This window comes from Brassica oleracea, chromosome C4 (assembly GCF_000695525.1).
Source record: "Brassica oleracea var. oleracea cultivar TO1000 chromosome C4, BOL, whole genome shotgun sequence".
Taxonomy (NCBI): domain Eukaryota; kingdom Viridiplantae; phylum Streptophyta; class Magnoliopsida; order Brassicales; family Brassicaceae; genus Brassica; species Brassica oleracea.
In genome coordinates this window covers 46,750,479-46,778,307 of record NC_027751.1, presented here as the reverse complement: position 1 = coordinate 46,778,307, position 27,829 = coordinate 46,750,479, and the positions used below count along the sequence as shown (strand labels likewise).

Below are 27,829 nucleotides of genomic sequence, written 5' to 3'. Positions count from 1 at the left end.
TGTCAAGATCATCAGTACGTGATACTTTGATTGCTGATAGGTTTAGCAGCTGTTGCTTCCTTCTTTATTTTGGTGTGAGAGTGAACATATTACCACGCAAAATGTAAAGTTCTTTTCTTTTGGTTATGTTTGTGTAGACATTTTCTTAGACTCTGTGGATTCTACAAGCTTTGAAAGAATTTTCCTCTGTTGCAGATGAGTCAATATATCACCATCGTTTAATTTCACTTCCGACTATAGCCACTAATGTTTTAGTAATCGATAATGTAAGCCAGCCTGATTACTTGGTCTTCATGATATTGTGATGCATCGTATAATATCTTGACAAAGAAATAATTGTCTTTGCTTCATGTGGTCACTTCTCTATATAGGATACACCGGTTGTAACAACAAGAGGTAGCAAGTGTTTAGCACAAGGCAAACGATCTCACTCAGCTTAAACATTCCGAGAAGAAGGGATACTATCCAATGCCGTTCACATGCTAATATGAAGAAATGTTTGCTATATTTCTCCAATGGTTATGTCTGCTTATATTCTAAGGACTGAGAACCTTAACATACAGATGAATGACACAACCATCTTGTCAAAGTATAGAACTTTTAATGAGAACACATGTTCCGGCTCTTTGATTGGTCCAAAATGCATACATATGTGTGGTTATATATGAATGTCACATGTATTTACTATCCAATAGATATACAAACAAGGAACAAAATTGTCACCAATGCAGATGTTGGTTTTGGCAAGTATACACTATTTCACACACCTGTAAAGCCTTTATCTTCTTCTTTTTTTTCTCATAGAGAGTCTTCAAACAAGAAGCCCTCAGTGTTGAAGTCTGAATCTATGCCTTCTCTTCCCCTGAACTCACAAAGCCCAACAGCTTTTTCTATAGAGAAATCATTCATCAAAGCAAAGTCATCTTCCAAGAAAGTCCTGGACTTGCGTGTCATGATAAGCTTCTTAGGTGTTTTTGCCTCTCTGCCTCCTATCTCTCCACTCTCTTCGATAGGTACCACCTTTGAAGATATTTTACTAGATTTTCTCAACCTAGACGGCAAACTTTTGTTCCTCTTCACAATGTTCCTGCTGATGGGTTGTTGTTGGTTCTTGCTGATCTCGGTTCCCTTGTTGCTGCTACTGTTATTGCTTACTGTTCTTTTCAGTTCAGGGATCCGTGTTGGTTTTGAATTTGATCCTGCAGGACCGTTGAACATGAGCTTTCTCTTGCACCCTTCTTTGAGATCTAGCTTTCTTGTCTGAAGCTGTGCCCTCATTGATCTTGGAGAGGTACTTGCACCTTTGGTTCCTATTGATTTCTTTCTACGTGGAGACATGGTGAAATGCTTTAGTATATCCTCTGGCGTCCAATCAAACTTCTGCTCCAATGGCCAAAAAAGAGGCTCCACAACATGCTTTCTCTTTGAATCTCCACTCTCTGCAAGTATGGGTCTAGCTGGAGTAGATGGGACAGAAATTAAGTTAACCGGTGAAGGAGACACATCTGACTCTAGTGAGAAACTAACTTTCTTTTCTTCATGACTAGACGACTCTTCACATGATTTCCTTGGACAAGTCTTGTTGTTGCTCTCATGCAAACGCGAGGACGACTTTACAGAACCTGTTCCTATATATTTACCGGATGAGTTGCAGAATTTTCCGTCCTTTCGCATGTTCTCTGAAGTACTTTTTGTCCGGTGATGATGATGATGATTCTCTTTGAGAGACAATGAAGAGTTAGCAGCGTTTGATAACCAGGAGACAACCTTTTCGTCGAGTGAGAAATGAAACGAGACAGAGACTCTACGTTCCTCTAGAAGAGAGGAAGTAGAAGCGCAGTCCGAAGCCAACCAAACGGAATCGCTGTCGTCAAAACATCTCATCTTGATAAACTGTTTACCGGATGAATCATCGATCTTTTCGCGCCGTGGCTGAGGGGAAACACCTGCGGATTTGGTCCTCTTCGTGTTTGCTGCTCTGACATCTGGAAGAGTCTTTTTCCCTTGAGGTAGACGCATTGATTCATAGTTGGAACCTGTTGATTTGGACCGTGGAAGAAGTGGTTTTGGATCATTGGTTGTGGTGTTCTTCTTGTTTTTCTTGATGGAGAAAGTTGATGCAACTCTCTTCACGAAACCTTTAGATCCATCTTTCCCACCTGCAAAAGACATGGTGAAGGTTTCAAATGTTGCTCCTTCAATCTTCAGAGCCAAAGACACAAAGATTTTTTATTTACTTTTAAACGCAGACCAGATCATAACATAAAACACATTAGCGTGTGATTAGAGATAAAATCAGAAAGAGTAAATGCAGGACACATTCTTGTCATTTTCTCTGAATAAGAGAACAAGAACATGTCAACTACTTGAAAGAAGATAATATAAGAATTAAAATATAAAAGAACTTGTACAACATTCATGATACGTTGATGATGTAATAAGAATGAAGTATACATTATAAAATTAGAATATCAGACTAAAGAATTCTTGACACACCTAGCACTAAGTGTTTTTATTTTCTTCCAAGAATTAGAAAGAGTCAACAACTACGCCTGAGATATTAATATTAAACCCTAAAGAACGAATTTTATGACCGTTCTAGGAACAGAACTCGAAGAAATCAAATGTAAAAATATAAAGCAGCTCTTTAATAAGAAGCACAAACGAGCTTACGAGAAATGAGAAAGAAGCTTTGTCACCTTCAGCGATTGAACGTCGAAATCTATGCATGTAGAAATGTAAAGACTAAAAAAAAAAAAAGAGAAGACTAAAAGGAGAGAGAGCTGAGAATCGAAGCGACGCAATTTCATTAATTTGGCACTTTGACGATATCCAATTACAATCAGGTTCTAGTGATTCTCTCACAAGTCAAACTTTGAATTAAGGAAACATATACTGTATATCAATTAAATGAAAACACATGAATCTATTTTTATAGAATGTTTTCCTTTTTCTTTTGTCGTAATTCAGAAAAATCTGTGAATTAAAATTTAAAATTTACGCGGCTATAAAGAGAAACGATCTTTAATTAGAGTCCTAAGAGCATCTTTATCCATAGAAACTCATTAGAGTTTCTTAATAATTATTTAAGTATATAAGTGTACTTAGTGGACTTAAGAAATTCTAGTTAAGAAACTATTCGATTTTGCGCCTCCAATGGTAGTTTCTTAATTAAGGGTTTTTAAAAAAAAAAATTTAAGATAAAATTTATTTATTAAATAAAACATATTAAAAGATAACATTTTCAACATAGGATTTAAAATAAAAACATAAAAAGAAAGGTTACGAAAATAAAAGAGAATAATTTGAAAGAAGCATCTGAGTTCAGTTGTTGTATTCATCACGTCCAAATTTACGCCATATATGTTCAACCAAATCAGCTTTTAGTTGTTGATGCATTTGTCTATCACGAATTATAGTTCGAAGCAATAGTGTTGTGATTAAAGAGAAAATATGACTTTGGTGTTGTGAACGATAAATTCTCAAACCAAGGGTGTTGTAATTAAAGAGAAAAAATGACTTTGGTGGTGTGGGAAAAAAAATTTAGAAACCAAGAGTGCTGTGACAAGAAGATGATTTTGGTGTTGTGTTTGATTCTTTACAAGTCGAGAAGTTTGCTAGAGTGATAATAGAAGCCTTTTATGGTCTTCATGACTTGAATACAAGGAAAGAACAGTCCGTGAATTGGACAAAAGCTTGTGACTTACTGACTGATAATAGAAGACACTAGCATACAAACAATCTATTCATGACTGACTGACTAGCATACAAAAGTTTGTACACTGATAATACACTAGCATACAAACGCTCTATTCATGACTTTTGTAATACAACTCCGTGACTGCTTACGCACATGCATACAAAACTTGTACAATGACACTTGCTTCACACTTGCTTCACGAGGTGAGTGATGACAATGACACTTGCTTCACACTTGCTTCACGAGGTGAGTGATGACAATGACACTTGCTTCACACTTGCTTCACGAGGTGAGTGATGACAATGACACTTGCTTCACACTTGCTTCACGAGGTGAGTGATGACAATGACACTTGCTTCACACTTGCTTCACGAGGTGAGTGATGACAATGACACTTGCTTCACACTTGCTTCACGAGGTGAGTGATGACAATGACACTTGCTTCACACTTGCTTCACGAGGTGAGTGATGACAATGACACTTGCTTCACACTTGCAACAAACCTCTCATGACTGTATCACAACAACAAAATTCTCATAATTTAATAGAACTTTTACAGTCAAACCACCAAACCATTAAAAAAACAAGAACAACATCAAGCCAAACCGCATTAATTCCATTACATTACATAACAACAACTACATTGTCTCCATTAATTCCATAACAACACGTTCTAGGAATTAATGAACAGATGGCGATTACAGAAGACGCACCATAGTTTCCGACGAAGGATGGTCGGAGGGGAATTACCCTGAGGCTACAAGAGCAACTATAAGTGGAAACCATTGGGGGAAGAGGAGGGAATAATCCGGCGATTGGTGAACCTTTAAGAGCCTTTTCAATGGCGGAATAGAGGTCTCGCGAACCAGAGGGCTTCATGCTTCTGATTAACATAAACTCATCGTCGTCCACCGGATAATCTGAGAGGAGAAGGAGACACCGATAAAGAAGGCGGAGAACGAGAGAAACTGAGGAAAAGAAAGAGAGAAAAGAAAAAATAAGAAAGAAAAAAAAATTAAACTTCATGATATGTTGACACGTGTTTTAAAAACCCTTCTTTAAAGCAGTCCCCAAAATCTCACATTAAGGATCGGTTACTCAAATTATTATGACTTTTGATTTAATTAAATCAGTGATTTTCTTTAGAAACCCTCTTAAGATCCTTGGATAATCATGCTCTGAAGCACTAATCATCTTCAAAACAACAACAAAAAACTCGGTAAACGAAACATTGGGCCCATTATTGAATGGGCCTTGGGCTAAAATAATTTTCACATGAGAAAATTGTTGTCGCTCATGAGAATTTGGTTTATTACTCAATTGATGAAACATAATTGACCAAACCGGGATCGATCTAACTCCACAGACACAGTCGTCGAAGAGAAAGGTTGAATCGAGAGAAGAGGATGGGTGGAGGAATGGAGACGAACAAGAACAAGTTCATCGAGGATTGGGGATCCGCGAGAGAGAATCTGGAGCATAACTTCCGCTGGACGCGTCGGAACTTCGCTCTCATCGGAATCTTCGGCATCGCCCTCCCCATCATCGTCTACAAGGGCATCGTCAAAGATTTTGTGAGCTTCAGTCTCTCTCTCTCTATCTCACTCGATTCGATCTCTCTGCCCGAATCAGAAATGTCCATGTTTGTTTTTGTGCCCTAATTGTGTTTTCATGTTACTGTGAGCTTTGAATTTGGATCTTATTGTAAAATCATTTGGTTCATATATGCGTTTTCTTGTGTGTTTGGTTTGACCTATTATTGCCAAAGTTGTTGAAGTTGAAGAGACAAGATTGGTTCAAGTGTGCTAATGTTATTTTTACCCTTTTAGTCTTGATTGGTTTTTTTGCTAAAACTGGGTTCATCTGCTTCTCTTTTTATTATTCTGAGTCTTGAGTCTGAACTTGTTTATAGGTGTGCAATGAAATAAATGGCCTTCAACATTATTAATCTTGGCACTTTATCTGTGAACTCTGAGTGACAGACTTATGTGATTGATGCTCTATGTCATTGCTTGTTAGTGCAAATTTCAGTGACCAAGTAAATATGTGCTGGTGCTTTACAACATTGGAGTCAAGCTAACTTACTCAAAACTTGAATTTTCTCTTGACAGCATATGCAAGACGAAGATGCAGGCAGACCACACAGAAAGTTCCTGTGAGCTTGTTTGCAACAACATTCTCTTCTGCAACATGTCTCAGCAGTTTGGAATTTTCAAGAAGCTGATGCTAGAACCCACCTTTCTTTCTTTTTTGCATTTTATTATTCAGAATAAAAGAACATCTCAAGGATAATACTTGCTGTTTCCAAAAGTTTGTTTTGATTGGGCAAATAAAAAAAAACTAATGTTCCCCCGTTTTGACACTATTCTTGTGCTTAATTTAAACTTGTGGTAGAGAGCATTGAGGTTGAGGCAGACACCAATGTGAAGCGCATGAGCGGGTTAACAACAATCGTGAAAAAAATAGTCTGTTGACAGTGGGATTTGAACCCACGCCCTTTCGGACAGGAACCTTAATCCTGCGCCTTAGACCAACTCGGCCATATCAACAAGTTGTTAACTGGTTTGAAACCGCAGTTCTTAAACAAGATCCTTAGTTCTGCGTCTTAGACCAATTCGGCCATATTAACCGCCCTTGCCCCCGAGAATATCAACGGGAGGAGAAAAACATTAAAAAAGCAGCAACAAAGTTGACAGCTTTATGTAATAAACTTGACCAAACAGACTGTCATAACCAAATATAGAAAGCTCTCTCCATCCATCCAATCTTTTTGTTTATCCTCTCTCAATCTTCCTGTCTTTTAGGACTTCCTCTTTCTTCAAATAAACAACAAAAATAAACTTAGAAAACACGAAAAACAAGTAATCAAAAGAAGAGAGAAGCCCAAGAACCTAAAAAGAAAAACCTAAAAAGAAAAAGAAACTTGAGCGCCAAGCTTCTCTCTTCCTTCCCATGGGGTGCATTTGAATACATTTCCTTCTTGAAAAAATCGCTTTTGATCGATTGTAATTAATCATCGATCATTCGTGGTTCCGTTGGATAATTATTCCAAAGAAAACCCATATCCCATGGGAAGCTGTGTTTCGTCGCCACTGAAAGGTTCTCCCTTTAGGAAGAGACCGGTAAGAAGACGGAAAAGCGGTAAGAGCAAAACATCCACCAACCCTCGTGTCGATTCCTCAACTAATCTTTCCCAGAGATTGATTTTCCAGCCACCGAGCCGTGTTCTTCCCGAGCCCATTGGTGATGGAATCTTCGTCAAGTATGAGTTGGGGAAAGAACTAGGCCGTGGTGAGTTTGGAGTCACTCATGAATGTATTGAGATCACTACTCGAGAAAGGTAATTCTCATTTATATATATTTTTGAAAGTTTTGAGTCCTTTTATTGAAAGACTACAAGGTTTTAAACCCAAAAAGCTTGCATATCTTTGTAGGACGAGACTTAAACCATACTCCATCCGTTTCTTAGCATATCTAAAATATTTAAATTTCTACATATTCTAAACAAAAATTCATTACTTATTTCACAATTCAAACAATAATAAAATAGAAGGTATAATATTATTGGTTATATAAAATTAATTAATCATTAATAAATTTAACTTAGAAAATTGAAAACGTCATGTAATTTGGAGAAAAAATATTTTCTCTAAAACATCAAGTATTAAAAAACGGAGGGAGTAATAAATTAACTCTTATTAGAAAAGTAGACTCCTCACAATAAGATTTGAAAGTTTGAGTATTTTTGCGTAAAACTGTTTTATTTTATTTTATTTAACGAAGAAAAAACCTGGCAGGTTTGCATGTAAGAGAATATCAAAGGAGAAACTAAGGACGGAGATAGATGTTGAGGATGTAAGAAGAGAGGTAGAGATCATGAGAAGCTTACCAAAACATCCAAACATTGTTAGCTTTAAAGAAGCTTTTGAGGACAAAGACGCGGTTTATCTAGTAATGGATATTTGTGAAGGAGGAGAGCTTTTTGACCGTATTGTCTCTAGAGGTCATTACACTGAACGTGCCGCTGCTTCTGTCGCCAAAACCATTCTTGAAGTTGTCAAGGTGTGTGAAAAAAAAATTCAAATCTCTTTGTATCTTTTGTTTTTTCCCGCCTTTATTGTTGTTTTCTTGTGTGTCAAGGTATGTCATGAACATGGAGTGATTCATAGAGATCTTAAACCAGAGAACTTCCTTTTCTCGAACGAAACCGAGACTGCACAACTCAAAGCTATTGATTTTGGTCTCTCCATTTTCTTCAAACCTGGTACTAACCACATCTCTCTAGTTGTTTATGTTATCTTCTTGAAGAGAAAATCGGTTTGCATTCGAATGGATATTGCAGGTCAGCGGTTCAACGAGATTGTGGGAAGTCCTTACTACATGGCTCCAGAGGTTTTGAGACGAAACTACGGTCCTGAGGTAGATGTTTGGAGCGCTGGTGTTATACTCTATATCTTGCTTTGTGGTGTTCCTCCCTTTTGGGCAGAAACTGAGGAAGGAATAGCGCATGCGATCGTGAGAGGGAACATCGATTTCGAGAGAGATCCTTGGCCGAAAGTCTCAACTGAAGCCAAAGAGCTCGTTAAGGACATGCTTGATGCAAACCCTTATAGCAGACTCACAGTTCAAGAAGTTCTTGGTAACTTAATGATAATAACATTTCATTATCGACATAATAAGATTAATAAAAGCACATTGTTTGATCTAAAAACTATGTTTTATAGAACATCCATGGATCCAGAACGCAGAGAGAGCACCAAATGTGAATCTTGGAGATAACGTGAGGACCAAGATTCAACAGTTCTTGTTGATGAACAGGTTCAAGAAGAAAGTCCTCAGGGTATATTAATTAATTTTCTTGAACTTCACAAACACCATGCATTTAATTTTTACTACTGATCCGGAAACAAATCTTTCAGATTGTTGCTGACAATCTACCAAACAAGGAGATAGAAGAGATAGTACAGATGTTTCAAACGATGGACACTGACAAGAACGGTCGCTTGACATTCGAGGAACTAAGAGATGGGCTGAAAAAGTTTGGAACAGTTTGTCCCGATGGCGATGTGAAGATGCTGATGGATGCAGCGGATACAGATGGAAATGGGATGTTGAGCTGTGAAGAGTTTGTGACTTTGGCAATACATTTGAAGAGAATGGGTTGTGATGAGCATTTGCAGCAAGCATTCAAGTATTTTGACAAGAATGGGAACGGATCTATTGAGCTAGATGAGCTCAAGGAAGCTCTATTTGATGATGATAAGCTAGGCCATAATGGTGATCAGTGGATCAAAGATATCTTCTTTGACGTTGACCTCAACAAGGTAAATGAACAAAGGCTGTGGCTGTAGCAAACTCAGTGTTCTAAAAATCTAAACAAAACGATTTTTCTTGGACGTTTTTTTTTTAATTGGTCTAGGTGTTCAAAAAATCGATTTAAGCGGCCGCCTAATCAATAATCGCTTGTAAAGCACCTAATTACCGCCTGCCGAGTTTTTGAAATTGAGTGAACCTAAGATACTTGATTCATGAGTTCCCATCACAAAACTGATTCATGTTGCTTATATACTAAACTAGTCTATACTTTTTGGATGTGAGATTCCTAACATGTTTCTTGGGAACAGGATGGACGGATAAGCTTTGATGAGTTTAAGGCGATGATGAAGTCAGGGACTGACTGGAAAATGGCATCGAGACAGTACTCTAGGGCCTTGTTGAATGCTCTGAGCATCAAGATGTTCAAAGAAGATGGTGGGAACAATGGTCCTAAATTTCATTCCATGGAGTTCCCTGTAGCAAGGAAGAAAGCTAAGATACTTGATCCCAAGAACAAGTCAATGGAGCTTGTCCACTCCAGAACCTATAAGCCCTCAGGTCTAAGAAACTAAAGAAACTGATCTCTTTGTTACTCTTTTTTAATCTGTTTGTTCTTGGAGCTACTAGTGACAAAAGAAAATGTGATTATTGCTCATCTTCTTTTCTTTAGAACTCTTTTCAACACAACTGGAAGATGAAAACAGAAGAGCATAGAAACTTCATTTTATCAAAATTGTTGCATTTGAATATATATAGTTTAATAATTAAAACACCCAAAAGTTTCAGTACCCTAAGAGTTATTCTTCAAATGTAACTTGAATTCAATATTACAAACAGAGATTTGTCAAGTGAAGGCAAACACAAAGCAGCCACCATTCACTCCATTTTGTTTCATAGAGATTGTCATAGCAGAGCAGATGACAGAAGTAAAGTTACAATGTGTGAAGAGATAACACAGACATATTCTTTTACACTATACATAAGCAGGAAACATAACACAAACCCTACATTCCAAACCTGCACACACACATAAAAGAAGAACTGGACCTTTTCCACTATGTGAGTGCAGTTTAGGGGGTTTTCTTTGATCGTGTGCATTCTCCAAATGTCCAAAGAAACAGCTGGAAGTAATCTCAAGACCAATTCAGGGTTTTATACCTTGACGAAGACATATATTAAGATCCACCAGTTCTGGAACTTCCTTTGCCTTTCCCTCTTGTTTTGCTACTGCAACCTGTTGATTTAGAGCTTGTTGATTTGCTGCTGCAAGCCGCGTGTGAGTCTACATCAGCAAGACCGTTCTCCAGAGCTTTCACCAAGTTCTCAAAGTAATTTTTAGTTACGCTGCAAATATACAACACAATAGAAGTATAATGTATCACAAACTATATTCCACAGGGTCTGTCTTCAGATACTTTCGTCTCTATCAAAAAGAAAGACAAAAGGCTTACCTGGTCAAACCAGCTAGTTTTGTCCGGAAATCATTGAAATCTTTTGATGGGCCTTCTGCATTGAGAAATTGAAGCAAGTCCTTCTCTACGCATTGATGGAGCCTCTCCAAACCTGACTCAGCCTCCCCTGCACAATATGAAAAAAGTTAACCTGCTTCGGAATCAATTTACAGGCAAAACGTTCCACACAAGAGGTTACTGACCTTGCAAATACTCGAAAAATTGTCGCTTGGCATGTTCATGATCAGGTAGGTAGTATCCATATGCATATGTCCATTTCAAGACTCGCCTACATTCGATGATCTGCGGTGGTAGGGGAAACTGTTATGAAAAATGCTATGAAAAATTCCTCATTTGGTTATCTAAAGACTTTTATCTGCTCACCTGAAGCCAAGCTTCTAAGATGAATTTGAGCTGGGATTCTGGTGTGCACTGCTTATCACTAAGCTTCTCAAGCTGGTGGAAATTGAGATAAGTCAAATATAGGTAACAGAGTATGAGAAACAGCCAGAACTATATTCATTTCAAGAATGAAGACTATAACTCACTAAATTAAGAGATTCATAAAAGCAGTAAAGTTCTCAACAACATAACAGTTCTTACATTATGCGTCTGCAATTGCTGCAGATCCGTCATAGCCTTTTGCCTCGACTGCCAAATCACACAAAAATAATGAAGAAGAAAAAAAATAAATGATGAAGAGCTACAAAACCTCCTTAGGCATAAGAAGTATAGAAATGTGCATACCGTTTGATTGCTTGCCCAGCGTTCATAATAATGAGTGTATCTCTCTAGTGAATTTTTCGCCATCTCTCTCCTCCTTTCAGTCTCATCATACTAAAACAAGGAAAGATGAATCCATATCACTAGTCAAAAACATCAGCTCAAATGACTGAGAAAAATGTCACAAAAGGATCAAACAATTACCCCAGGTCTTACCTGGCCTTCTTGCTTGGCCACCTCGTACCGGTTACAAGCATAAAACCCACCAGTTCTTTCCCCATGATCCATCCACGCACCAAGACAAAGCCTATAGGCATAACAAAATACACACCACAATTAGTGTTTCTTGAACTTACGGTCACAAGACTAAACTGTAAGGCGTTGAAGAGAACACACTTCTAGGAGAAGCAAAAAATAACCAAACTAAGACGCTGTTTAGTTAGAGATGACGGCGAAGCATTACCAACAAAATTCATATTTACAAGGCGGTGTGCATGTCATATGCATACAGCCCTGATTTTTTTCAATTGGCCGCTTGCATCTTGGACACGGCTTTGAATTGGCAAGTATCCTGCACAAAAGGAGGTAAATTTTGATTAGCAAGATATATAAAAATTCTGAAGATGTTGCAGAGTTAGTAAAGCTCAAAGGTGGTGAAATATAGTTCACTCTCTGTAAAAGCCAGAGACTAAGGATCAAGAACACAAGTAAAGGATAAAGATAGAGATAGAATGTATACCAATTCATATTTTCAGATTCAGCACTGTTCTTTAATATCCATTTTGATACTGTGCTACAATCCACAGGTCGGTGAGCCTCCTCTGTGCACTAAAATTCAGATTTAACACACATCTATTGATAAAGCAAAATACAAGGGAAAAAAAAAAGGAGTAATCAAATTAATGGGCTTTGACCAAAGAACTTACATTCCAGCAGAAGCTAAACGAGCAAAGGCAGGAGACATCATAGTTTCCAGACCCGGCAACAAAATCAATCGCATATTCACACCCCGGGGCTGGACACCACTTCATCTGAACAAGATAAACCAAAGCAGATGCAACATCAGGGATACTAACATCGCTGCGTACGAATAATGGAGAGAGATTAATACAATTTGGAACTTTGCTCAACCTAAAGTCGTTAAGAATATTTCGAGAGCACGGAAAACATAATGTAATCATGAGAATGAACAAAACGTTCCAACAACACTAGTAACATGTTACAAAGGCTGTGTTCATTTTGAATGTTAACCACTAGCCTGGGAGTGAACTAGGTAGCCTTTACCTTTCTGTTGTCTTCAATATAGGACCTAAGAAAGTATCTATTGTACTTCTCCTTATCTTCTTCAGACGCTAGTTTGTCAACCATATCATGACCAACAGCAGCTAGACAAGATGGGTCAGGACACCTTAGCATCAAACATCCTGGGCCGTCATTAATGGTTGTGCTGATGTAACCTGCAAAAACAGTACATTGTAAAATGTAACTTACCACTCAACAAATATTGTTGTTGAAAATGGAGCACACAAGCTGTCTCAGAACACTCAAAGATGGAAGATTCTGAAATTAACAATCCAATTGAGCTACATCAAATCAACTAAATCTTTTTTTTTTTTTTTGGGCAACAAATCAAATCAACTAAATCTAACTTGGATAAATACAAGGAAACAATTTAAATTAGAAATGTAAGAGTTTTTGAGGATGCTAATGAGGAAAAGAAAGAAAAAAAAAAAGCTACAACGAACCTGTCCAGCACGTAGTGCAGAAAGGATGGCCACAAGAAACTGAAGCAATTTTCTCAGGAGGGTACGGATCAAAACAGATTCCACATGTAAGCTAAACAACACATCATGCGTCAGTAAGACATGAATTATCAAGAAAGAGAAATGTAAAAACCAAATCATATTCTATAATTCAAAGTACATACCTCTGTGTCATCAGATGGTGCAACAACAGGTCTCTCCAATATACCCACAGTGTTCCTGACCCTCTCTTCATCCGCAAACCATTCATCATGAACTTTACCAACACTCCTGAAATGACAAGTTTCTCATCGCATCAAGAAGCTAGAATAATCACACAAGTATGATATGGATAGATATACATTCTAAAAAAAAACCTATAAAGATTATTTGATATTATGACCAGAAAACATAAAGTTGTCTCCAAATAAGTTGAAAATAAACAAGGGAGCAGTGATAATATCAAACACCAAATGACAAAGGCGTTTACCAGTGAAAGGAACGAAGCAGAATGCTCGCTTCGACTTCAGTTATTGAGAGGACGACAGAAACTCGCTCAATAGCATCTATCTGGTGCTTGAGAATATCTTCTTCCTTCAGAACACAAAAGTTTTTCTGGAAGGAAACCAATATTACAACAATCATGGGTCAATGATCACACAAGAATAAAAGTAGACCATGAACTTCAATAAAACAGAGAGAAATGACCCTAACAACACCAGTAGTAAACATAAAAGTTCAAGCCAAATAAATAGCTAACAATGCAGTTATAGAGAGACTTAAAAGGTAGAGCCAAAGAATGCAACAAACAATCTAAAAGCTAAAAAAAACTGAGACTTTATTATAGAAAGCCCATAAAGTTTCAAACTTTACCAGCAGCCAAGTCACGAAGACACCATAACAAGTTGTAAAAGCAATTAGCTTCAAACACCCAACAAGCAAATCAACAAAGTAGAAGAACCCAACCTGAGAGCGATGGGAGGCGGTCATGGCAGAATCGTCAGCGTCTTCCTCGACAAAGCCGTAATCAGGCTCGCCATCATCATCGTCATCATCATCACTATCCTTGTAATCATCGCTGTAGAAATCATCCTCCTCCCCTGAGTACATATCGTGCGCATCGAGCATGTCTTCTTCGGAATCCATGAACCAAAATGATAAAAGGACCGAGATTTAGAGGATTTAACTGAAACCCCTTTTTCCCTTTCAAAATTAGGGTTTGTCGGAGAGACAATCGCAGAAGGGGAAGTAGTAGTAAATAAACTGAGAGCTTTTGTTCTGATGTGGGTTTTAGTTTTGGTAATGAAATGAAAGTATCCAAAGTTTGCTGTCTAATAATCGACCAAGACTAGATCCGTACGGAAATGATTTTGGATATTAAAAAAAAGTAGATTGGACAAAATAATCATTTTTTGTTTTGCTTTATAAGTTTGCAACAAATTTAATTTTAGATTAGTACTTTTTTTAAAAAAACAGATTAGTACTTATTTCTTAATTTAAATTTAGACAAAAAAAAATTATCTGATCTGAAACTTATAATACTTTTGTTCCAAAAAACTTTATAACTGTGTTGTCGTATATAGCGTTATTTTATAAAATAAGATGGTGACATAATGTCAACATGCGTACAATAATTTAAAACAATTAAATAAAAATGAGGATTAAAAATTAAACTCTAAATAAATAGACGGTTTAATACCACTATTCTTAAAATTTAGATATTTTACTATTAAAAATGTTAGCACGTTAAATAAATAAATCACACTGTTGGTCCAAATTCTAAAGATGACAAAAGAAAAAAAGTTGTTTTTTGGAGAGTCAGTAACACACTAATGTTCATCTTCTTCCTTGGCTCTGGGCATGGGTTTAACAATGTTGCCATAAAGTTCATAACTTTTGTTTACCAAAAAAAAAAAAAAGTTTACTTCTGCAATTTGCTCAACTAGTCGAACTTTGTTCTCACATAAACAGAAACAATTATTGAGACTTCATTGATGTTTCTGAAGGGGACCAATCTCTCTGTTATCAACCATTTGGGACAAGAAAATGCCTCGCTACGGATTTGAATTTGTCAAGAACGAGACAAAGTCATTTTATACAGATGAACACAAGACATCTCCTTATCAAAGAAAGGAAGAGTTTTGCGATTAATTATTCCTATAAGCACATAGTCTTTGCACGACAGTGGTGGATCTAACAAATATTTAGAATGAAGGCATATAAACGGTCTCCGAAGTTCGGTTTTCACAGTCAAGTAAACGGTCTCTCGGCTCTCGATAACCGTATTTGTTGAGGCGATTCTCGGGAGTCATTGGTCGTCTCGGATCAACATATTGTTATAGCTCGCATCCGAGTGTCGCTTTGTTCCTTTTGTTCTTTGCGGCAGTGGGCTTGACTTTACTTGCAGGTGATGGAGGCTTCTTGACAGGATGTGGTGATGGCATCAACCCGATTTCTTGCACGGTTCGTAGCGGCAATGGAGGTAGTGTCTCTTGGTAAGAGTTATTTCATCATTGTGCTCGTCTAGCACTTCATCGATCAGTGATGGTTATAAGCTCGAGGAGTTTATTGGGAGCCAGCTACTCCGGAGATGACACAGAAGTTCCCGGCATCCGAGGCAACGAGGAGAACCTCATGGTCCTGTGGTTATCGTCGATGGTAGAGAACGGTAACCGATTCCTTACGATTTTAAAAATGGCTTAACGGAATATGCTGGGTCTAGTAGGTGGGTGAAGCTAGGTTGTAATACATTGACTCGGGAGTTTTTGTTCAAATCGATCTTGTAACTGGATTTGAATCCCTTTTATTGGGATGAATAAAATTTGTTTCTTAAGAAAAAAACAAATATTCTTATTTTTATATATTATTTTATGTATAATTATGCATAAAAATAAACCAATAAAATGGTATAAAGGAAATATTGTTTTATACAGTCTAATTCAAGAAATAAAGGAAGATGAATCCAACTATCTCTTTGATGAACGGTGGTCGTCCGGCGAAGCTCTCTCTCCTCGTTTCAGGATGTAAAGAAGCCACGTAGATGGCACGTGTTCAACATGCAAATGTTCTTGGCGATGGTCTTCACTTGGGCTTTAATCTTTTGTAATAAAATTTTAATCTTGATTTCCGTTTGTAAACTGTTTGCTTTTAAGCCTTTTAATACAAGAAGCCGACAAAAAAAATCCAACTATCTCTTTGTTAAAAAATAAACAAAATGTTAAATACAAAAATTGGTTTTGGATGAAAAGAGAAATGAAGATTATTCCCCCAGAGTCACAGGACATTGACATTTCTCACAGCTCTTTTGTTGTCTCCAAAGCACTACAGGAGAATAGGCCAAAGTCTTTTAGGAATAGGTTTCTTGATTTAGCTCGCAATAGTTCAGTACTCAAGGAGATTATTTGTAACGGCTGTGCTGCTTGTACAGTTGTACTTAGCCGTGTTGGATATTTTATCCCTTTACCTGGATTCGACAGAAAAACCCCTCAAGATTTCTCTGGTTTTGTTGGTGAGTTTCCTCATGCCATTTGAGTCCTATAGTCCCTTGTTAGGATGACACATATGAGTTTGTGGTTAACATTTTTTCTCTTTTTTGATAGAGGAACTGTGTGAGTTTGGAGCAGAGATCTCAAGCTTTCGCTCTTCCAGCTTGGGCTCAGTCTACAAAATAATTCATCCATAATTATGCAGGTTAACATCTCATCATGATTGTGTTTGCCTGAATTTATGGGTTCTTTTTGCATGATTGATGATATCTAAGTGATCATGAAAATGTGTTGCGTCCAGGTGCTTTGTCACGTTCTTCCATCCTTTGTGAAGATGCGAAAGGAAGCTTAGATGGTCACGCGTAGATCAAGAGTTACATGTGTGTGTTTATATTTTTTTCTCTCTCTTTTCTCAAGCCGTGAGATGAATTTTTAACATTCAATAATTTTGCTGTAGATCTTGTGACGTTTCTCGAATTGGTTGCCTTTCTTTGTGGTTTAGAGTTTCAGTAGCTTTTTGTTTAGATTAGGTAGATGATTCGTATCAAGGATCAAAACACATTAGCATCATAATCTTAGCATGTAGATTTATAGACTCAAGTACCAAGTATCTACTTCAAGAATCTAACAATTAACATTTTCATTTTTTCGAACCGTTATAACTTAAGCCGCAATCCACTCACGGATCTGAGTATCAAGCAAGTCTCCTATGTAATTATAGGTAGCCTCCGATGGATGAATGGAGTCAAAGAACAAAAACTCCGAGTGATTGTCACACGTTTGAGAAAGAACATTACACATGAAGCTAGTCTCCAGAAACCCTGTGCCACAACATCCTCTCTTCGTCTCCTTAAACCCTGTTTTTAAAAATCCCACATGAGTGATCATAGATATTATCTTATAGGATAACTTACCAAACAAGAAAGTTTGTATCTATACCGTATTTGCTAGGGTTTTGCATCATGTCATAAATAGGGTTATATATATCAGAGTAAAGGATCTTGCTTCCGGTAAGAGATGCTTGCATCTGAGGTATTTGCTTTTGAAGTTTCTGATTGTATACTACAGAGTCTTTGTTCTCTTGTTCTAAGCAAAACCCAAAGATGTTGCGGAACTTAGCAGTCATTTGAATTGGTAAACAACCAATAGGGGGTAAGCCTCCGATCACAATATTCCTGCAACCTAAACTATATAGCTCCTGCACACACACACACACACCAGGAAGATAATCAAAGAATGGTAAAAAATATGAGTTGTTTCCATAATGAGTTTCTGATTTATAAAAAGTAATTATTTCATAAGCTTTAGTCTAGGGTTTGCGATTTTTTGATAGGGTTTCAAATTTAAAATTTTGATTTAGATTATATACTATTTTGTTAAATTGGAAAATGGATTATGATATGAACTTGAGATGGAATTAGCATTTCCTTGCGCAACAAGAAATGTTGCCATAGTTAGAAAACTTTACCCCAATGAGATTGTCAAGCCTCTTAAGAATAAAGTCTTGGTAGCTAGAGACATGATGGTACTGAAGACGCCTTGTAGGAATAGTGTAATAATTCAAGATGAAATCGTTAGTCCCTGCACTTATAACCACCAAAGCATTGTTTACAATCTCCATAGCTTTCTTGTCTCCCACGATACTTTTCAGACGAGCAATGTAACTCTTGAACATGTTAGGTTGTTCCGAGACAGGAATCGCCTGAGTTGAGAGACTGGTTAGGTCATCGTAGCCTGCGCCGGCTGATGCAAAACATACTCCGGTTAGGATCTCTTGGTCGGATAGGTTTGGTTGTAAGAAAGGAGGAACAAGCTGTTTGATGTTGTATTTAGCTGCGAGTATGTCGGGGATTAGTTTTCCGTTTGAGAATCTTCCGTTAGCTTCGTGGTTTGGGAGATCAATGCCGTAAGGTAGATGTGTAGCTCTGAAGAATGTGTTTATAGGGTAGTTGTTGTTCCCTGTGTCGACGGTTGAGTCGCCGAAGATTAGAATGGCTGGGAATAGCGGTTGCGCTGTGGCGTTTTCGGCTGCGTTGCTGGACGTGAGTAGTGTTGTTGCGATGAAAAGAATGAAGGTTATTGTTATAGGCGTCGACATTTTTTTTTGGTTTTTTGTGTTTTGATTAACTCGAATGTGTATGGTGATGAGTTTATAAAGAGCTTGGAAGGTGAGTTTTCTTTTTGTTGCCTTGTTGGACTTTTGATAATAGAGTGTTGTTATTTTCTTCTGTAAAATGGAAACAAAGGGATAAACAGCTTTGAATTTAATAGTCTAAATAAAGATTCCCCTAAAAACTGCAAAACAGATGGTAAATAGAAACTTTAATCCGTAGTGGAGCTGTTACCAATTGATAAGATGTGTAAAGAGCAATGAAAAAAAAAAATCTAACATATCTCATTTAACATATTCACAAACTATATACAAGGTGAGCGGTTTAACAGTTCTTTTTCTCTAAAAATTTGTTGACTAATTGAGATCTGAGACAAGCCGGTGACTGTAAGAATACAATCCCAAAAACAGAAGTTGTAACAGATATAATAAACCTTAGAGTCATAAACTGACAGTTTAAACAGATTACGGATATAATCTAGACAGACAAATTTTAGAAATAAACACATAAAAGAGTCACACATGATAGAAGCTAAAATTATAATTTTTTTTTTTTTTTTGTACTTAAAATTATAAAAAAATTTCAGCTTTATTTATGCCAATCAGTTTTTTTTTTCTGCTTCCAATCTTCTGAAATTTAGAGTCAATAATGTCTTTAATTTGATGTATTGCCTCAATCTAATGGAACCACGAGAACGTATGAAGAAAAGAAAATCATATACCAAACTAACACTTGACTGTAAGCTAAAACTCCTTAATCCCGTTTTAGAAGAGAGCTTAAAGCTAATAATAGTTACAAGCCTTTGGCTCCAGAAGTTTGTTGAAATTTTGTGATCAGGTTTGTGTGTGAGCGTATATCCATACGGTTACACACTTAAGAAAAATTACTTCTCCGTTTCATAAAGAAACATGAAATTTTTTATATGCATTTATAAATTTATATGATTTTTTATTATGGGGAATATACATCATTTTGAAACAGAGGGTATGGTTTACACAATCAAATTATTGAAAAACTGATACTGCATTTGCTAATGGGCCGCATTTATCAGATAATGGGCTTGTTGTAGTAGCAAATGAGCCACACAGCAGGAGCAATAGAAACCCTAATCCCCAAGTATATAATTCGTTGATTGCCGCTCGTCGCCCCCTTCTCTTAGCGTTTTCAGAACTTTGAGCTAATCGGCAAACTTCAGTGATCTTCTACAACATGGCGACGCAAATCAGCAAGAAGAGAAAGGTGAAAATCTCACTCGATCCTTTTTCCTTCCCTATGGATCTTTTTCGGTGCATCGAATTTTGAACTGATTCCTTGAGTTTGTGTAGTTTGTAGCGGACGGTGTGTTCTACGCTGAATTGAATGAGGTTCTGACCAGAGAGCTAGCGGAGGATGGATACTCAGGTGTGGAGGTTAGGGTTACTCCAATGAGGACCGAGATTATCATCAGAGCCACTCGTACCCAAAATGTTCTAGGTAATATGTTCAGTCTGAGCTTCCTTTAGGATTGAAAAAGCTTGGGACTTTATGTTATTGGGTTCTTATAGGTGAGAAGGGGAGGAGGATCAGGGAGCTGACATCACTTGTGCAGAAGAGATTTAGGTTTCCTCAAGACAGTGTTGAGCTTTACGCTGAGAAGGTTGCCAACAGAGGTCTCTGTGCCATTGCTCAGGCTGAGTCTCTCCGTTACAAGCTCCTCGGTGGTCTTGCCGTTCGCAGGTAACGACATGTTCCCTGTACATTTCTGTGTGTTGTTTTACTACTACTGCTTTATTGTTTGTTTGATCTGATAGGTGCATTCAGATCATGAATTTGTTAGCTTGTTATGAGTTTCATTGCCTAAATGATTGCCTAAAGTTTATAGCTTTAGGCATGAAAAACCATGGGTGATAAATGTTATTGAAGCATGTCTATGGAGATCCCATCTTCTTGGACACTCTACATACTTTTTAACTTTGTAGTATTGGTGATGCATAAGGTTCTAGCTAGGTTTTGGCTGGTTGCTTTGTTTATATTGCGTATTGTTTCCAGTCTTTGATGCCCTCATTTCTTAAGAAAAGCAGGATGTTAAATATTGCAATGGTCGTGTCTTGTGTAGGGCTTGCTATGGTGTCTTGAGATTCGTCATGGAGAGTGGAGCTAAGGGATGTGAGGTGAATACTAATAATTCCACTATTCTCTACGTTGTTTTGTTTTCTCTCCACAAAATTAATCTCAGACATTGTTCATTTCAAATGCCTGCTCTCAGGTGATCGTGAGTGGAAAGCTCCGTGCAGCACGTGCCAAGTCCATGAAATTCAAGGACGGTTACATGGTTTCCTCTGGTCAACCTACCAAGGAGTACATCGACTCTGCTGTCAGACATGTTCTCCTCAGACAGGTGAGAGTTTCTTCTAGCATTTTTGGTTGAGCTAGTAAACCGGCAAGCAATGTCTAATTCTAAACCCCCAAATGTATGTGCAGGGTGTGCTTGGAATCAAGGTGAAGGTCATGCTTGACTGGGATCCTAAGGGACTAACGGGACCAAAGACACCATTGCCTGATGTTGTCATCATCCATTCTCCCAAGGAAGAAGAAGTAAGCTCTGCACCTGCTCAGGTTGATGCTCCGGCTGCTTTTGTACCCGAAGCTCCCCTCACAGCCGTAGATTACCCTGAGATGATCCCTGTCGCCTAGAAAGGAATACCTTTTTTTTTACTACTATTCCATTTGATTTTGTTTTTTTTTTGTTCTTGGAATCAGACACCTTTCCAAATCTTATTTCTAAAATTATCTCAAGTTTCCAGTGTGTAATGGCTTTTGGATCCAAAAGTTTATTTCTCTTTTTAATTTTCAAGAAAGCTCTTGTATTTGCGATATACAAAAACCAATTTGAAATAACAGATTCCAGTTACTAACATATAAAAGAATTTAGTTGAAGAACTTCTAATTCTTGAAGTTCAAGAAACGCATATTTTTAAGTGATTCTCTAATAATTCTTGAAGTTCGATGATCTTGTTCTAAATAAGATTAAAATCATAACCAAGTAGGCCTGAGATTTATATTCGAGATCCATTATCCAATCCGGGATTTGCTCTGATCCGATCCGAAAAAAACGGATATCCGGATCTTGATTTTACGGATACCGGGATACGTATCCGGATAATGAAATTTTAGGTCCGGATATCCGGGGGGTCCGAATCCGGATCTTGATTTTACAGGTTCGACGGATCCGGATAATGAAATTTTAGGTCCGGATATCCGGATCCGGATCCGAACTTACTATTTATTTAAAATATTTAAAATTTAATTATATTTATATATGTATGCTATATATAATTTTATATAAAATAATGAAATTTTTTAATTTTATTCAATTTCAATAATTTTTCATTAAAAAAAATTAATAGGCTAAATAAATTAAATAAATCATTTTAATTAGCTAGTTTTTAATATAATTTTTAATTTTTTAATTTTTTTTCAAAAAGTATATGAATCCGGATATCCGGAGAGTCCGAATCCGGATCCGGATAGCAATTCTACGGATCCGGTGAATCTAGATCCGGATCTGGATATCTCAAAATACCCCGGATATCCCTCCGAGGGCTAAACCAAGATCCCAATATGCTTTTTTCCTTATTTTTAAAATAGTTGAAAATTCAGAATCAAATAGTAAAGCCATCGTGTCTATCTCAGACACACATATAATAGAATCATAACCATGGCCCACAGAAGATGGCATAACGAGAAGGAGATGCCACTTGCCAACCCAATAATTGAAGCTTCTTTTCTAAGAAAAGTCACACAAATCATCTCTCTTTATTAACAACTTCTCCTCCTCACCATTCACCTCCGATAAGAAAACACCCTTATTAGAACAAAGAAGACGATCATTCTAAAGAAAGAAAGAGAGATGGGTTGTATTCACTTCGAGTCATCAGATCAATGGACACACTCTGTCCAGAACCAAGAAACATCCAACACAGCTTCACAACAGCACGAGCAAGGAGGGATCCAGGAAGCTTGGGCCGAGATCGAGACTCGCGGAGGTGGTGGTCATTTTGCCGGAGAGAGTAGGAAGAACAAGCTTGAGAAGAGGAAGAGCCAAGTGTTGCTTGAGGGGTACGTGGAAGCTTCTGCTGCTGATGATGATCGAGGAGATCTTGCGAGAGGTAAGAGTTTGACGGATGACGATCTCGAGGAGCTTAAAGGGTGTTTAGATCTAGGGTTTGGGTTCAGCTACGACGAGATCCCTGAGCTTTGCAACACTTTGCCTGCTTTAGAGCTTTGTTACTCCATGAGCCAGAAGTTCTTGGATGATCAACAAAACCAGAAGTCGCCGGAGATGTGTCTGGCTGAAGAGGCTTCGCCGCCGCCACCGTCCACTACCAACCCAGTTGCAAACTGGAAGATCTCTAGCCCTGGTAAGTAAATTTGATTCCATTTAAAGAACATTTTTGGTTACTTTGTTTCTTTTTTTTTTAATTCTTCTTTTTTTTATATATATAAAAAAATGTTCTTGATTTCAGTGTCTGTTGTTGATGATTTGGCTTTTGATTCAGGTGATAATCCAGATGATGTAAAAGCTAGACTCAAATACTGGGCACAAGCCGTAGCTTGCACTGTCCGATTGTGTAGCTGAACAGATATCATCATCATCTTGTCTGAACATATTGGTTGAACCAGAAACATTCTTCTGAAGACCATTTTTGCATGAATGAAGTCTCTGCCACTGTTAGCTGAAGAATAGACCTGCATTGTGTCCTTGGAGAAACTGGTTCGGCTTTAAGTTTAATCCTCTTTTTAATGTATGTGTATTAGTCTTATTTGTCAATGAAATTGGAAATAAATGTGTCACTGAATAAAATTTTCATATTATTTGTCTACAAATTTTCCTGACTGATCTCTACGTTTAAGTGCAATAAGGGTTACTTTAAGATCTAACATCTGAATAGAGTTCTTGTCCTCGTTATATGCAGTGATGAGACTGAGAGAGACAAAGAAACAACTGTGTTTTTGAAGTCCTCTGTTTTGTTGTGGCTGAGGTAACACTGTCAAAATTTTGATTAACAAGTTAAATCTTCTGTTTCATGATCTTTATCTGTATTATTTTTGTATCATTGGTAATTAAGGGTTAGATGATGGTAAAGCTCGTGACTTTGCTTCAGTTACAAGATGTACTTAGTTGTGATTCTTTTTATCTTTCCCGTTTGTGGGAAAAGAATCAGAAACTTTGTGGTCATAAGTTGTGAACACGCTCAACGTGTCGTGTACGATAGGGCAGACATGATCGTACTTTCACGTGTTCTGTTACGTATCCAACTTTTCTAATAACGGCGAATATGATTTCTTTCTCAATCTAACTTTTTAGTGTCAGCTTTTAATTGAGTTACGTGATAAAAAATGATTTTTCATCCTTGGGAACCACATGTCAACAATGAGAAGACAAGTAACATTTTATTTAGAATACAGATTCAGAGAAGATAATCCAAATAAAACCGGTTAGTTATAAGGTGGTGTGTTTGGTTAGTGGCCAATAGCGCCCTAGTTGATGGCATTCCTCTTTGCGGCTGACACTCGAGGAACCACAGTGTCTGACTCCTGCTGATCTGAGGCGGGGAAGCAGCCCGGCTAGCCACTCAGTCGTACCTGCCAGCCGTCTACGACAGGCTTCCCCGGCAGGAATTATCTATAGAAGTAGAAGGTGAAACGAGATCAAATCAGGGCTATAAAGAATCAAAATCTTTCCTCCCTTTCGTTCTACTTAGGTGGAGCAATCCGAACTCTCGACCTCGAGCTCTACTTGTAGTGCCTTGCAAGGTCGTAGAGCCGGTAACCCTCGTTCATCTAAAATGGAAAAAGTGCTAGAAGGGTATTTCTTTCCCGTCTACTTGAGTAGCCACTTCCTTCAAGCTGCTCTTTCTATAAGCTATATTCCAGTAGTGATTAGAGAAGGAATTCATGAGTAACTGACCATTCAACTAGTGGACATTATGCACTTGTTATACAACAACCTCTTTAGAACGGCCCAAACTGATTGAGATAGAACCTCTTTCCACACTGCCATCAGAGAGATATTTAACAGTCAAAACCCATTTACCACTGCCTTCTTCCCTGGAGGGAGATTCTGCTATTGTCCGTAAGTCTTTGTTGCTGAGGTCTCATGCATGTCGCAAGCGAGTCAAGCTCTCCTGGGTCCCTGGGCTCTCCCTTGTTTCGATGGTTGGGAATTGTCATGAGTCATTCAGTAAGTAGTGCATGTGTGATTTGTAAAACACGTGAAGAAGTGTGAGGATTTGTGGAAGCCCCCTGGTCCAGTGGTTTGACCAATGGTCCATTAATGGTTTTACACCACGAGATCTGGATTTTAATTCCCGCAGAAGGCTATGCTAGTTAAAGGAAAAAAAGCTTACAAGAGATCTGTAGTATGTCGCAAGGAGTACCGAGGCAAGCGTAGATTCCATAAGACGGCTCAAATGATGCAGTCAGGCGTGAATCTTCATACAACAGGTAGAAATGTCGGCTGTAGAACGTTTGTAATATTTTTCATAGTTGTAATACCATAATTATCTAATGTTAAAAAAAAGTGTGAGGGTTCCGGTTTAGGAGGGAACCGAGGCCTGGTACGTACTTCGAATTCAAGAGGAGATGTCCTAGGAGAGTATCGTATCTCTGGAAGACTTTGCCGTCAGGAGAAAATCAAGAACTTTGTAAAGTTCCATTTGATTGCGTCAATCAGCAAACCTCCTTTCTCTGCTTTCAAATATTGTATAACGGCGCCGTGTTCTTCCCGTTCACATCCACCTACGTTTACACATAATCACACTATTGGTATAAAATGATTTTTCTCGTAACACATGTTTTGTAACGACTCAATTCTCAGCCCAGTAACTTCGGCCCGTCAGAGTCCATCAGTGTTGCAGGAAGCCCTTGGTGAGTCCCATATATAAACCATTATTCCGCATTATTTATTCTTCAGAAACCCTAAGCGTTGTAACTCTACAGAGATTGAGCCGTCACTCACACCTGAGATCGTACCGCCGCCACCACCACGTCCAGAGCCGAGATCGACCAGTTCACCGCCGATCCCAGACGAAGGTAACAGGAAATCATCTTTCCGATTTGGTTTTAAAAACGGCCGTTCATTCAATCGATCATAACTCACTAACCATTTGGAATTTCGTAATTCTAAGACCACCATCGTGATCGCGACGTCGAGACGAGTCGGGATCAAGAAGATCAGCCGGAAAGTCGCCCGGACGCGCCGTCAAGCGCGGCTTTTCTCCAGCGTCGTTCCGCGCGCCGCCATCCTCCACACGTTCCGCGCGTGGATCTCACGCACCACCACCACGCACCGTGTTCCGTCGCCGCCGTTGATTCTGGTAAGCCGCCGTCCTTTTTCCGCTGCCGGTGACTCGGCCGGTGACTCGGCAACTCGACCGAGTCGACTAGGCGAGTCATCCCGGATCCGGTCAACCGGTTGGGTTAATCGATTTTGGTTCGGTTTAGGTTAACCGGTTATTTATTAAATCGATTTCTGGTTTAAATTAATTAAATTTGTTAAGTTAAACCGGTAGTTAAAATTGATTTAAATTCGGTTATGGAAAACCGATTTGGTTCAATTCGATTTCAATTTGGTCAAGGGTTGACCGGCTTGGGTCAGAGTTGACTTTTGACCAGCGGGTTGACTTTTGGCCAGATCGCCGGTTATCCGTTTTTAACCGTTCGAAGGGCGTTCTGACTCGATTTTTCGCCCTGATTTCAGATTTGGAGTCTGTTTGAGCAGTTGGAATTCATAGCTATTACCTTTCCACGTTGCTAAGGTGAGGGTTTTTTCCCGAGCTTCTCTTACACGGCTTAGGACCTCGAATAAGTATAATTTATTTCTAATGTGTTTCGTCTGTGTGAAATCGAGTCTGTCATTGTTTGTTTAGTTTTTAGGTTCTTTGCTTAAACCGGAACTAGGGTATTAGATGGTTCAACGGTGCTTGTTCATTTATAATTGATAATATATATGTATATAGTATATTGAGGTGATTGGGTGTTAGCTGACCATGGAGACGTAATTCTGTGTGTCGGCCGGAGACCAGTACATTGGTTGTGGTGTATGCTGAGGCACAGCTTAGTCGACCTGTTGTGCCAAGGCTTCGAGGTCGATAAATCGTCTACGGGCGTGTGTTACCGAGCACATATTCGGTGGTGTTTTGGCCTGTTAGTGGGTAGCGAGTGTGCACCTCGCTAAGACTGTTGTGTGATCTTTGGGAACTTTAGGTACCGTTTTTGCAACGTGTTAGGATTAAATTATATTTATTCGGAGTGCTCTTACCGGGTCCATGGACTTTGGGTTTAGTATCTCATACCTCACTGAGTGACTTCCCCGTTACTCACCCCTCATTTGCCCTTTCAGGTGAGACAGACGAGTAGGAGATTGATCGGACAGCTGGTGCTTTTAGGCATTTTCCTTTGTTCTATTTCCCAGACCTTTATTTATTATTTTGACGATTATTTCAGTTATTTCGACTATGGGATTTATGGATTTATTTCGTTATTTATATGAAAGTCGACTTTCAGACCTTTTTACGGATTTAAGATATAAGTTGTTGATTAGTAGCACGCCGGTCTCGAGTGTTAATGAGACGGGTGTTACAATTTGGTATCAGAGCGGGGTTGTGTCTCGGCCTTGACCCGGGACGTCGGTTAGGGGACCTGATTTTTTTTAAAGATTTTTTAAGTTTTCAACGGTTTTCAAAACTTAGAAGCACCTTTCTGTTCGGTTATTTTTCAGCAATCGTTAATGTTCTGATTTAACAGAAATTAATCGTTTCGTCCATTCTCTTTCCAGATGCCGCCAAAAAGAGGAACTAAGCGTACTCGCACCGTCAGGGTCAGAGCTGATGCTCGTGAAGTTGTGGATGATCAGGGTGCTACAGGAGGTGTTCAGGCAGAGGGTGTGCAGCCTGCAGCCCCACCATTTGATCAGGCTGCACTCATGCAGATGGTTCAGCAGGCAGCTACCCAGGCTGCTATTCAGCAGGTTACGCAGGAAGCTGCTCATGTAGCTGCACAAGAAGCTGCCCGTGTAGCAGCACAAGAGGTTGCCCGTCAGTTGGCTGCTGGCCAGCAGATTCCACCGCAGCAGATTCCACCTCAGCAGATTCCACCTCAGGTTCCTGTGCAGGGGGTTCCAGAACAACAACTTCCTCAGGGTTTACAGCAACCACCACTACCACCACCTCCACCTTTACCGGTTTACCGTGTTTATGATGAGAGGTTTTACAGACTTACGACTCAGATGCGGAACATGGATATGGAGCATTTTGGGGGA

General features: G+C 38.5%; 8 protein-coding genes and 1 non-coding gene across 13 annotated transcripts in view; 5 read left to right on the top strand and 4 right to left on the bottom strand.

Moving 5' to 3' along the window:
- Positions 1–623: 623 nt before the first annotated feature.
- LOC106339259 lies at positions 624–3,144 on the bottom strand. Of its 3 annotated transcripts, none has more exons than XM_013778046.1 (2): positions 2,238–3,144; positions 624–2,159 (listed from the first exon to the last, which is right to left on the bottom strand). In XM_013778046.1, the coding sequence occupies exons 1-2, from the start codon at positions 2,257–2,259 to the stop codon at positions 799–801; spliced, it is 1,383 nt and encodes a 460-aa protein (XP_013633500.1). In that variant the 5' UTR covers positions 2,260–3,144; the 3' UTR covers positions 624–798. The 3 variants fall into 3 exon arrangements, with proteins under 3 accessions (XP_013633500.1, XP_013633501.1, XP_013633499.1); XM_013778047.1 differs by having other exon boundaries at positions 2,674–3,144; XM_013778045.1 differs by having other exon boundaries at positions 2,700–3,144.
- A 1,887-nt stretch (positions 3,145–5,031) lies between these two features.
- Positions 5,032–6,065, top strand: LOC106339276. The gene is made up of 2 exons (XM_013778064.1): positions 5,032–5,274; positions 5,812–6,065. Exons 1-2 carry the CDS (start codon positions 5,107–5,109, stop codon positions 5,857–5,859), a joined length of 216 nt encoding a protein of 71 aa, XP_013633518.1. The 5' UTR covers positions 5,032–5,106; the 3' UTR covers positions 5,860–6,065.
- Positions 6,066–6,168: 103 nt separating this feature from the next.
- Positions 6,169–6,249, bottom strand: TRNAL-AAG. Its single transcript has one exon. It is a non-coding gene; the product is annotated as a tRNA-Leu (tRNA).
- Positions 6,250–6,572: 323 nt separating this feature from the next.
- On the top strand, positions 6,573–10,183 carry LOC106339257 (calcium-dependent protein kinase 24-like). Of its 2 annotated transcripts, XM_013778042.1 has the most exons (7): positions 6,573–7,040; positions 7,498–7,762; positions 7,841–7,964; positions 8,043–8,339; positions 8,425–8,540; positions 8,620–9,024; positions 9,325–9,803. In XM_013778042.1, exons 1-7 carry the CDS (start codon positions 6,769–6,771, stop codon positions 9,586–9,588), a joined length of 1,743 nt encoding a protein of 580 aa, XP_013633496.1. In that variant the 5' UTR covers positions 6,573–6,768; the 3' UTR covers positions 9,589–9,803. The 2 variants fall into 2 exon arrangements, with proteins under 2 accessions (XP_013633496.1, XP_013633495.1); XM_013778041.1 differs by having other exon boundaries at positions 7,498–7,964; positions 9,325–10,183.
- On the bottom strand, positions 9,803–14,245 carry LOC106339258 (probable E3 ubiquitin-protein ligase ARI7). 2 transcript variants are annotated; one of them, XM_013778043.1, is made up of 16 exons: positions 14,125–14,245; positions 13,899–14,094; positions 13,423–13,547; positions 13,118–13,223; positions 12,936–13,026; positions 12,475–12,647; positions 12,117–12,221; positions 11,930–12,018; positions 11,654–11,761; positions 11,395–11,497; positions 11,215–11,304; positions 11,071–11,118; positions 10,852–10,923; positions 10,671–10,770; positions 10,468–10,594; positions 9,803–10,360 (listed from the first exon to the last, which is right to left on the bottom strand). In XM_013778043.1, the coding sequence occupies exons 2-16, from the start codon at positions 14,076–14,078 to the stop codon at positions 10,192–10,194; spliced, it is 1,686 nt and encodes a 561-aa protein (XP_013633497.1). In that variant the 5' UTR covers positions 14,079–14,094; positions 14,125–14,245; the 3' UTR covers positions 9,803–10,191. The 2 variants fall into 2 exon arrangements, with proteins under 2 accessions (XP_013633497.1, XP_013633498.1); XM_013778044.1 differs by having other exon boundaries at positions 11,407–11,497; positions 13,899–14,242.
- A 2,835-nt stretch (positions 14,246–17,080) lies between these two features.
- LOC106339263 (GDSL esterase/lipase At2g24560-like) lies at positions 17,081–18,515 on the bottom strand. Its single transcript, XM_013778050.1, has 3 exons — positions 17,886–18,515; positions 17,357–17,615; positions 17,081–17,274 (listed from the first exon to the last, which is right to left on the bottom strand). Exons 1-3 carry the CDS (start codon positions 18,513–18,515, stop codon positions 17,081–17,083), a joined length of 1,083 nt encoding a protein of 360 aa, XP_013633504.1.
- A 1,145-nt stretch (positions 18,516–19,660) lies between these two features.
- On the top strand, positions 19,661–21,405 carry LOC106339268 (40S ribosomal protein S3-2-like). The gene is made up of 6 exons (XM_013778056.1): positions 19,661–19,767; positions 19,854–20,001; positions 20,073–20,244; positions 20,624–20,678; positions 20,774–20,905; positions 20,989–21,405. The coding sequence occupies exons 1-6, from the start codon at positions 19,738–19,740 to the stop codon at positions 21,199–21,201; spliced, it is 750 nt and encodes a 249-aa protein (XP_013633510.1). The 5' UTR covers positions 19,661–19,737; the 3' UTR covers positions 21,202–21,405.
- Positions 21,406–22,264: 859 nt separating this feature from the next.
- Positions 22,265–23,388, top strand: LOC106339274. Its single transcript, XM_013778061.1, has 2 exons — positions 22,265–22,928; positions 23,067–23,388. Exons 1-2 carry the CDS (start codon positions 22,418–22,420, stop codon positions 23,144–23,146), a joined length of 591 nt encoding a protein of 196 aa, XP_013633515.1. The 5' UTR covers positions 22,265–22,417; the 3' UTR covers positions 23,147–23,388.
- LOC106339261 overlaps positions 23,289–27,829 on the top strand; it is a gene marked incomplete in the record, with an annotated part of 5,910 nt that continues 1,369 nt past the window's right edge. Inside the window, 6 exon segments of the mRNA XM_013778048.1 lie at positions 23,289–23,312; positions 23,484–23,549; positions 23,637–25,437; positions 25,510–25,886; positions 26,270–26,327; positions 27,347–27,829. Coding sequence (XP_013633502.1) covers positions 27,347–27,829 — 483 coding nt within the window.